The sequence below is a fragment of the Telmatherina bonti genome (genome assembly GCF_933228915.1).
Source record: "Telmatherina bonti genome assembly, chromosome: 22".
NCBI classification, from domain to species: domain Eukaryota; kingdom Metazoa; phylum Chordata; class Actinopteri; order Atheriniformes; family Telmatherinidae; genus Telmatherina; species Telmatherina bonti.
The window spans coordinates 25,197,056-25,207,935 of record NC_136631.1 but is presented as its reverse complement, the minus strand read 5'-3'; the positions used below and the strand labels follow the sequence as shown (position 1 = coordinate 25,207,935).

Sequence of the window (10,880 nt, the reverse complement as noted above, 5' to 3'; positions counted from 1 at the left end):
CATGTCTATGCTTCAAAAATGGGATGCTGATGTGATGAGATAATCAGGTTTATGTTGCTTGAGTAATTTTTACTCCTTTGCCAAAGATACAAAGGAAGAACTGTCATGTGGATTTAATTTTTCTTGAGCAGTAAAGTGGAAGTCAGTAACTCTAAAATACATATGCTGAAATATGGTTTTGGTGTTTGCTGTCCTGCAGGTTTTCAATGTACCCCTGTTCAAACATACTTGGCTTACATTAACTCATTCCAACAATGACAGATTAATATGACACATGTGTGTTGGAGCAGGGATACATGGAAAACTTTGTGGGATTGTGGTCCTCGAAAACTGTAGCTGGACACGCCTGGTTTAAGGTGAAAGGATTCAATATGGTTTGTTGGTTTCCTTATTTAAACTGTTGTTATGACTTTGTTGATATAAACAGCTGGGTTTAAGTGGATTATGTATTGCCTTTGTTTTAAGTGGGTTGTAGCTGGCCAGCAATTAAATAGATATGATGAGATTGTAAAAGTGCTTTGTTTGGGTATTTTTGTGAATTGATACTATATAAATATTTTAAATTGACTGAAAAGTGAAAGACAAAAATTTGGGGCAATATTGAAAATAAAATAGCGTTCTCTGTTTTAATGTTTCCTAATTCTGAGGATACACTTAGCAGATTCACAACATATTAAAGTCAACAGCAGTGTGGCTGGCTAATTGCAATGGCTGAAAAAAAACCCAGAAATCATAGTACTAGATTGATTAATAAGCAAAGTTGTGTTAATAAAAAATGAATAACTCTTTTACACCACATCATGTTCCTCACAGATTTTAGATGAAGAAACGAAAAAAAAAAGTAGCCTCATGTGTTTCTATAATACAGTTTTCCGCTTCAAATAGAAACAAACATTCATGACAGGAACTGTTCTTCCAGAAAGGTTCACTGATCCTCACATGCAAGCGGTTCTTCAGTCTGTCAAGCTAACTTGATGCTACTGTTTTGCTGTTCATGGTGCACTAAGCTAACTGCTATATCATCACATTAAAGACAAGCATTTAGTTTTTATTTCAAGTGTTTGTCAAATAATATCAAGTTTGTTTGTTTTAAAATAAAGATTATTTAAAGTTTACTTGTGATTTTTTCCCCCTTTACTATATAACATAATATGACAAGTGGCAAATGGGAGAAATGCAGATATTTCTCCTTCTGCACAGCTAGCTCCATGCTATTTATGGTAAGCTAACTGCTGAGTGATTGTTTTAAACATATACATTTAGTCTTATTTCAGTGTTTACCAAATAAAATCAATTTTGCAAGCAGATTTAAAAGTAAGGAGTTCTTTTGTTTTCAATTATCTAAACGTTGGGATACAGTTTTGTTGCTAATATGGAGATTTTCCTTCATTCTGCAAAGCTAGATTTTTCTGTTAGCTCTTTTTTTCCCCCAACCTTTTTCTGGATCAATTTAGGACAGATGAAAGAAATAGACTAAAAAATTACTTGGGTATTATCATAAATGTAAGCACATTTGGAAAGAAGGCGGGCAAAATGGATGAAGTTTTAAGAAAACAAAGACAAAAAAAAAAAAAAAAAAGGAGTAGTAAACAAAAAGAAGTCACAGCCAACACCATCTCAACTTTCAGGAAGTTACACTGTTACATTTTGCACCCAAATCATCATGTCTCTGAGATTAAATGTGTAAACATCTGTGTACAACTGCTGAGAATTTAAAGGGAAGACATGTTTAAACATTTGCTCTATTGTTGTTCAGCATCAGATACAGGAAATAAATTGCATTCAGCTAAATTTCTTGTAATTTGTAAATATTTTCAAAATAATTTCCCTAATAAATATTTAGCCATCCCATACTGCTTTCCAATATTTCTGTCATTGTAATAAAAATCCTCATTTTCTCTTCTGTTCTAGTCTTCCACTGATCTTATGTGTCATTTAGAAAAAGTCAACATTTATGCCACCAGCAACTAAAAAAACAGAAGTACAGAGCTCCCACCAACTTCTGCTTCATATTGAAAGACAGTCATAGTGTCAGGCGAGGAAGGCATCAAAGAATAGTTTTAAACTATTAGCTGCTGTAACTTGGATTGAAATCTATGCAAGATTTAATGTGGAGAGATGTAGCGAGTTCGCTTTTTCTTACAGTATTAGAACATTCTTATTCAGACAACAAGGAATTTTTTCTCCAGTCAAACTGAAGGTATATCAGATATATTTCAAACACATTTAGGTGTTTCTTGTTTTGGCCTGCTCTAAAGTTTTTGTTCTGTCAAAGTTTTTGCAACATGAGTAATGATCTGAGAAGACGAGACAGAAGCTGATTTCACTGACTGGGAACAGGTTTCTCAAATTTCGTCACGGATAAAAAGTTTGCCTTGCAAGTGGGGTTGCATGTTGACAGAATAATAATCACACAACATGTTGTTGATACTATCAGATCATCTGATTTTGATCACATCTTGGGATTATTCCCAAAAAGTTTAGTTCAACCAAGTTTTAACCCGGGTCCTGAAAAGGAATTGTTAATGTTCCCTTTATCCAACCGTCTCTCTGAATGGCTCCTAATCAGCTTCCATCACAGAAAAGAACCAAGAGGAGACAACTAAAACAGATTTCAAGAAAATCTAAATCTTAGAAAATGCAAAAAGTCTCATTTGAAAAGCAAAATCCTATTTTCCAGTATGAAAATTTTAAATTCTTCTCAATTTTGAGAGTTTGAACACAGATACAAGCATGCAGGGTGGTAATTATCATAAAAAATACAGTATTTAAAACACAGGTGTAATATATTGTCTTTATAAAGTACAATTTTAGGTCCCTATGGACGCCTCAGTACAGCCAGCAAAGGATGCAAGCTCATGTCAGATCGATTTATCTGGTGATCAATGTATCCGATTTCACACTTCTTTAAAGCTTGACTAAGTATCTGACAATCAGGTTTTAGTAATCACTCATTCCCAAGCTGTCATGGGATCCATTTTGATCAATCAAATCAAATCAAACACTGTAACCATGTACTTTTGAGCCCACTTTAATATTGATTTAAAAAGTAATACGTTTTTTAAAAAAAAATAAAGTCATTGGCTTAGTACTCATTCTGACTAAAGCATAGGCCATACACCAGGAGGATACATCACTTTGGCAGAAAGGCAGAGTTTTCTCTGTTCTGCACAGCTATCTTAATGCTATTTTTGGTAAGCTAACTGCTGAGTCATTGTTTTAAACATATACATGTAGTTTTATTTCAGTGTTTACCAAATAAAATCAATTTTGCAAGCAGATTTAAAAGTACAGAATTTTTTTTTTCAATTATCTAAAAGTTGGGATACAGTTTTGCTGCTAATATGGAGACTTTCCTTCATTCTGCAAAGGTAGATACAAGGCCGGATTATCCAATGGGCATTATGGGCACAGGCCCAGGGGCCCAAGTGGTGCCCGCATAGGGCAAACACCAGCATTTTGGACATGAAACAAAATGTTCATAAAGGCCAGATAGTTACACCACAGTGTATAGTGTCTTGCTGTTGGCTGAGAAATGTTAGAAATGTCGTTTCACACTGTATCATTCACTATTTTAACAATGTTGCACTTGGGAAGGGGGGCCTGTGGAAGACTCTGGGCCCAGGGGCCTGTGCACTTTTAATCCGGCCCTGATTTTATGGTGCTAAGGAATGTTGCGCAAGGCCAAGGCCATTCTCGGCTTCCGTAAGAGGGAATGAACTCACCTGTACGCCTTTTTTATGTCGTCCTGCGTGGCTCCTTTCTTCAGTCCGAGCACATTATACAAACTTTCTCCGTCTTTTGACATTTTCCTTTGAGGAGGAGTCTGAGAATCCGTCATGTTTCAGGATATTTTGACTGCGATATAAAAATATAAACAAAAACAAGCATGAACTCAAAACCCAGGAAAGGAAGTTTGACGTTTTAAAAACTTTGCTGGGGAGGTAAACTAACGAAACAAAAAAAAAAAAAAAAAAAAAAAAAAAAAAAGGCGTGATAGCTAATGGAAGTCACGACAACACGGACATAAATATCATAACTGTGTGTGCTAACACACAGTTAAAATTATTAGTTTGTTTCAAACATTTCAGTTTTTAAGCGCTTTTTCCTGAACGCTGAACTCGCATTAATGACTGACGGGATCTAATGCGACGTGAAGAAAAGTTCTACTTACATTCCTGAACAAATGAATGTTTTCGTTTTATGTCTAATCAGAGTTCAAAACTTTAACAAGTGCAATCCATGAATCCAGACTGACAGATAACTTCATGACCCGGAGGGCAGAGAAGCCGGAAGTTTCAGACAGAAAGAATTGTGGGTAAGAGAGTCTGTGGTAAAGTAGGTTAAAAAAAAAAGAAAACAGAAAGAAGCACACAGGTTTGAATAATTCATTTTTAAAGGTTCATTAAAAGATTTCAATTAATAGAGTATGAACAAAAAACAAAACAAAAAAAAAAAAAAAACTGGCAATGACAGTAAATGACAAGTTTAAATTTTGGCTGCTATTATTATTATTATTATTATTATTGTTATTATTATTATTATTATTATTATTATTGTTGTTGTTGTTGTTGTTATTTCTGCATTAGGGAGTAAAGGTAGCCAGGAGCCATTTGAGTTATTATTATTATCTGCCAATGTATGTCTAAATTCCGTTTAGAGACTAACTAAGGAATTAATGTATGTTTAGAATAGAAAGGGTGTGTGGGGTGCTTGCATGGCACATGTGAAGGAGATTATGTGGTATGTGTTTCAAAATAATATTTTGCTGTATGAAGGCCTTATCTTCATAAGCAGAAATAGTTTTTTATTGTGTAAAGCACTTTGTGTTGCCGGCAGCATTAAAAGTGCTTTATAAATAAAATTTTAATTTTAAAGTTTAAAGTTTGAAAGAAAGAAAAGACTTTGCCATCCTATATTCATATAAGAAATATAGACACCATTTCTTCATGTTTATGATGAAAATGTCTTTTGGCTGTCCAACATGTAGAGTAAAATGATCTGGGTGTAAATGTCAAAAGGGATTTTTTAAATTGTATTTATTTATTACATAGTGGAATGTGTTGAGAACAAAATAACATAAGAATAATCAGTGGAAGTCAAAATCATTAGCCATGGAGGTCTGGATTCAGAAATACTCTGAGAAGAGGAGAGATCAGATCACAGCCTGACACAACTCTTGTGGCAGTTCCTCAAGCCACCTAGAAATGAGATTCGGTAGTGTGTGGCCTCCATATGCCTCTCATTTCCACCAGCAGTTTGTTCCATCTGTGCAACAGCAGAGTAAACATATTCCCAATCAGAGTTACTTCCCAAGTTTACAGATTCATATCTCAGGAGCGACTGACTGGGAGTTAGTCATGATCTTCCCTTTATTTCACTGAGCAGTGTATTTGATAGCAGTGTAGATTCAGATCAGACCATTTTTTTTACATTGAAAAATTCAAGAAAATTTAACACGTTAAAAAAGTGGAGGTTTTAAATATGAACTCAATAAAAAAAATTAAATATTAAAAAGTTTTTTAGCATGTTTTTCCTACATTTTAAATACATACACACATACATACTACACATAGATGTAAACTATTCAATCTAAATATCAAATCTAAATTTTCAAATATAAATATAAATTCTGTATGTTATAAGTTACAAATCTAATCGAAATCTAAATGTTAACTTAATTCGTTTGTAGTGATTCATTGCAAATAGTCACTGTCATTGTTATTTAAGACTGGTGTTTGATGTGGTGGGTATTTCTGCTTTTGTCATCTTTCCTTTCGTGTTATTTGATTTGTAAAACTGCTTACAGAATTTAGAAAGTACTTGCTGCAGCTTCACTTTATCTCCAGCATGAATAGAAACCAGTAATAAACAAAAGGATTAAGGTAAACTGGACGAAAGGCAAAGCAGAAAGTCTGATTTGGACTCTTTTATTAATAGATGCTGCATATCTGAGATTAACAGTACAGTAAGATTCCTTCACATAAATGTCTATTAGCGTCACTGCAGGTGCAAATCTTCCTTATTTTGTTAAATCACATTAACAACGATCTTTCCCATGTTTCTGTTAGCTTCCATGTGTCTGTGAGCTTCTGCAATGTCCTCCAAGCCGAAAGTGCTGTCAACCACTGGTCTCAAGGAGGCATGCTGGTGTGAGAAATATGGCAGCACTCTGTGTGAGAAAGCTCTAACCAGCTCCGCTTTGTACTGCAAAGGAAAGATATAAAGAAAGGACAACCTAGTCAGACGTGTTCCTCTGTGGCATGTCAAAGGGAACTTGCCGATTGGCTCATAATGGAAAACCAGAGATTGAGAAAAGAGAGAAAGACTAAAGTTTGAAATCTTCTCTTGGCATGAGTCACGAGCTAAAATGAGGAATCACAGTTTGATTGAGATTATTTTCTCACCCGAAGACTACGAGAACGGAGGAGGCTGCTGAGCAAGTGGCCTCGCTTGGAAAGCAGTTTTCCCAGCAGATCTCCCTCCACCGTCCGGCCTCCCATCGTACCATACAGCACCCATCTACCGTCAACGGCTAAGGAGCTCACATTTTGCTCCCAGTTTGCCCCGCCGATGCAATCGAGAATGACGTTTGCTCCTTTCCCTGCAAAATAACAGCAATTATAAACACAACCAAACAGATAATTTTACCTGGAAGAAACATTTTATATTCCAAAAGCAGAAATGAGCTGGAAACAATGGTGTCTCAGAAAACCTTGACAGTAAATCAGAACTAACAAAAATAGGACCTCCCTCGAGTAAAGAGCGCTGCAAATGAAGGGAATTATGTCTTTTGCGGCTTCCTTTCCTTTAAGCCGCTCAGAGGTGTTGGGTCTTGTAATATTGGTGATGCGCTTCGTCCTTAGGCCTAATGAGATGCTGCATCCAGTTACATTTAAGATAGTTTATTTCACATGGATCGGCATTGCTTGGCATATACAGAGAACATGCAAATGGTGATGAATCGACAGAAAATAAACCGGAATATTATTGGGAAAAAACCCCCACAAACGGTTAAAGCCAAATACAAAGGAGTAAAGCAAAAAGATAAAAGTGGTCAACAAAAATTACGGCTACTCAGCTGCCTCTCCAAAACATTTCCCCCAATGAAAGTGTATCTTTTAAAAGGTTTAAAAGTTTGCGCCCACACGCGCACACACTAAAACCTGCATACGCCCACACACACACACACACACACACACGTGCATAGTGCTCCCCAGACTACATGTCTTCTATAATGTCAGTCATTAAGTAATCAGATCAACTGCTATTTCCCCCCCCTTTTAAAGTTAAAATATGCAATCTGACCATAAAGATTAACTCATTTTGCACGTTTCATTGAATCAGCAGAAGTCTTAACCAACTGGCAGACTAAATCATTCCCTCCTCGGTAAGAAAATGTGGGACAAAGCGACAATCAAACCAGGGAGCAATTTTATTCTCATTTGTTATTTTTTTCAGCCTCTTCAGCAAATTTGATGGTCACCTTTCTTATGAAAGGGGAGTGATCTTTTTGTTATATCTTTCCAATGTCTTCCACCGCTCTGTGCATGCTCAGGATTAAAGTGAAGAAAAGCTTTGATGAAATGGCTGAGAAATTGATTCCTCTGCAACGCAGCTACTTTTCATGGACGGGCTTGTTTTAAATTGGACTAATATTGTTCACATAATGAATATGTTTCTGATGGATTTTAACTGACTACAGTGAATTGTATTGAATCGGACTATTGTATTAGTGTTTTGAGATGACTTCGTTGTGAATTAGTGTTATGTAAATAAAGCTGAACTAAATTAAAGCAGTGTTAAAAGATCTTAGCCATCTCTCTTTTCGTTATATTTTGTTTCTAAGGATGAAGACTTTCATATAATCAATCAAACAAACAACTAACAAGTTTTTCTTTTGAATTTGGTTTTGCCTTTTTTTCAGTCATTTACAGTCCAGAACTACATCCTGAAAATGTTCAGAGGAATGTGTTTTTTAATCATTCATTCGTAAAAAAGGCATCAAACATTGAACAAAAATCATGTACCAGTAGCCTATAAAACTCCTAGAGGGACCAGTGGATTGTCTACACAGCTGCACATTCACCTTCAGTAAAGTCACGAACTCCTTGTGTGAAGTTCTCCTCTTTGTAGTTGAATCCAGCGGCTGCTCCCAGCTTCTTGGCCATCTTCAGCTTTTCTGGGCTCCCTGCTGTAACAATGGGCACAGCACCAAACAGACGAACCAGCTGAACAGCAGCTGTTCCTACTCCGCTTGCTCCAGCATGAACCAGCACCACCTCCCCGTCCTTCACCTGAGCTGAGGAAGAAGATAAACATACCTAAAGCAGGGTTCATCACTGGCCTCTTGTTTATCACAGATGTTTCATTCTTATCTCTCCGTGATACCACATAAGTATTATTTACAAAAAATGTGTATAAGTTATGTTGAATTGCTACCTATAAAAACCAGGAGCTGAAAAGCAGTGAGCCATGCTTCTGGTATTGCAGCAGCCTGACAGAGTGTGAGGTTAGAGGGAACAGGCATTAGGAGTTCTTCAGGTACAGAAACATATTCAGCATATCCTCCTCCACTCAGTAAGGCCATGACCCTCTCATCTGGTTTCCAGTCCATTTTCAGTCCTGGGCCCAGACCATCCACCGTACCAGCTACCTCCAGGCCTATGATTTCACTTTCACCTGGTGGAGGTGGGTACAAACCTCGTCTCTATGGAAAACATCAAAAATGTATTATTAAACCAGATTATTAAAAGCAGGGAAGTATTTCCCAATCAGTCACTGTATGTAGCCTCTGAAAAAAAAAATAATCCCCAGAAATCTGCCATTTTTATTTATAGAAGATTTTATCCCACCTGTAACAAGTCTGCTCTGTTGAGGGCAACTGCATGAACCTTAATCAGGACTTCTCCTTCTTTAGGCTGAGGTTTTGGGACAGTCCGCAGCAGCAGATTCTCCGGTCCTCCAGGCACATCGACACACACTGCCTTCATCATTTTGTCAAAGCTGAAGCTAAACTTGTGAAAGGCCTATAAAAGGAAGCAAACTTGTTATGAAATTAATTATATCTCAATCATTCCCTGTTGGTGGTGTAAAAACACAGCAACAACCTGAGAACTTTTAATTAGCTGTTTTAAACACTCACTGCCTTATTGATGTTTCTTAGTAAAAATCTTCCAGGATGCAGGACAGAATACATCTCATACAGTCTCAGCAGTGGCTGCCGAGAAATGACAAAGAATTAAATAAACAACTAAGTTATTCAAAAACTTACAGTCATCATCATTTATAATGATAACAGCAAGTGTATGGGGAAAAAAAAAACTCCCCAAAAAATGTATTTCAACTGATGTGGTATTGCTGTATTTTTAGTTATCAAAGTATTGTAAGGAAAGAAAAGATGCATTAAAATTTTTTTAAACTAATAACTAACTTTAAAAAAAGACAAACTTGCTACATTTTTTGGTCATTCATAGTAAAAAAGACAAACTTGTATTAAACATTACAAACAGTATCTAATACAAATAAAGAAAAGAAAGAGAAAATATTTAACCTCAAAAGTTAAAAAAGACGTTCGCGAATATCAATTTTGGACCGTCTGTCTTCCCGTTCAATTACACAGCAATCGTTTGTGAGATGCCAATGAAAAAAAATCAGTATTTTGAGGGAAACAAGATAAAGGAATAAAAGGGATTTAAAAGCAGAAATGAAAACGAGGAAATGTAGTATTTGTAAACTACTTCTGCATTCATATGACACTATTGAACTTTCCGTAATAATCCGTAACGCAAAGCGCATGCGTTGTAAAATCCATACAATCTACTTAGTTTGTACATAGACTTAACCATAGACTATAGGTCTCAACTCTAAAACAGAAAAGATTTATTGAACTGCATTAGTGATGCGCTCAGATGACTAGTTATTTGTATTCAATGAACAGATGAAAAAGTGACAGCACTAAACTTACCAGTCTGCGATGTCAGCTGCTCATCAACTTTGGGCTGTGTCGCTTTTTGGGGAGTTTTATTCCATTTGCAGTCATACTTTCATTTCTGCTTGCACAAGAGGGATCGATCACAGAGGGGTAGGCTTTACAACCTACAATGAGGAACGTTAAAGGGATATTTCGCCAGGTTTCAAGATAAATACAGACATAAGTAGTTCTACAATAGAATTTTAAACCCAACAAAACATGTTCTGGCAATGAAAAAAATAAAATCTATAAAACGGGGAGTGTTAAAAAGGAAAATACGCAACAGCTGTAAACCACTGGAGGAGTGAATTAAAAATAAAGAAAATCAAATTCTTAGTTTGAACTGAGGGGGGCAGAATCACCAAATCGCTACGTAGGATGAACCAGCGAAGAAGAGCAACGCCAATATTACGCCACAGAAGAAGAAATATCACCTGAAATTAGCAGTTTTGTTTATGGCAGTCTGTAGTTCGATTATCAAGTGTTTACCAACCTGGAAAACTAAAACAAATAAACAAATATAATGTCGACAAAGTACTGAATTACATTATTTAATATAAAAGGATGTAAACGGAGCTCGAATGACAAAAAAGAAGCCTTTAACTCCATCTGGTTGGCCGCCTCAAAAAGATGCAGATGTTTGTGTTTTCGTTTCCTAAATCATTGTTCAGAAATTGAATCAAGAATGTCATTAGTCCAGTATCTGAGAGAGTTTATCACAGAGCGACTAAAGGCTGCTGCTGAAGAAATATTCCTAAATTTAGAGAAAACGATCGTCCAGTACGAGGTGGAGCTCGACCGTCAGCGCAAACTCCTGGATGACAGCTGGAAACCCTTGATAAAGTTAAAAACAAAAGATAATCTAAGACTTTATGAAGCTTAGAAAAACTGACTAAACGTGGCTAAT

General features: G+C 36.2%; 2 protein-coding genes across 2 annotated transcripts in view; both read right to left on the bottom strand.

The window, feature by feature from the left end:
* The window catches only part of dnajc5gb (DnaJ (Hsp40) homolog, subfamily C, member 5 gamma b), a gene marked incomplete at both ends in the record, with an annotated part of 12,522 nt that extends 8,681 nt beyond the window's left edge, over positions 1-3,841 (bottom strand). Inside the window, one exon of the mRNA XM_079261648.1 lies at positions 3,726-3,841. Within this exon, the coding sequence (XP_079117774.1) occupies positions 3,726-3,841 (116 nt within the window). The remainder of the gene's footprint in view (positions 1-3,725) is intronic.
* A 2,189-nt stretch (positions 3,842-6,030) lies between these two features.
* tp53i3 (tumor protein p53 inducible protein 3) lies at positions 6,031-8,996 on the bottom strand (the record flags this gene model as incomplete). The annotated part of the gene is made up of 5 exons (XM_079262307.1): positions 6,031-6,207; positions 6,408-6,604; positions 8,090-8,302; positions 8,443-8,710; positions 8,856-8,996. The coding sequence occupies 5 exons, from the start codon at positions 8,994-8,996 to the stop codon at positions 6,031-6,033; spliced, it is 996 nt and encodes a 331-aa protein (XP_079118433.1).
* Between the last annotated feature and the right edge of the window lie 1,884 nt (positions 8,997-10,880).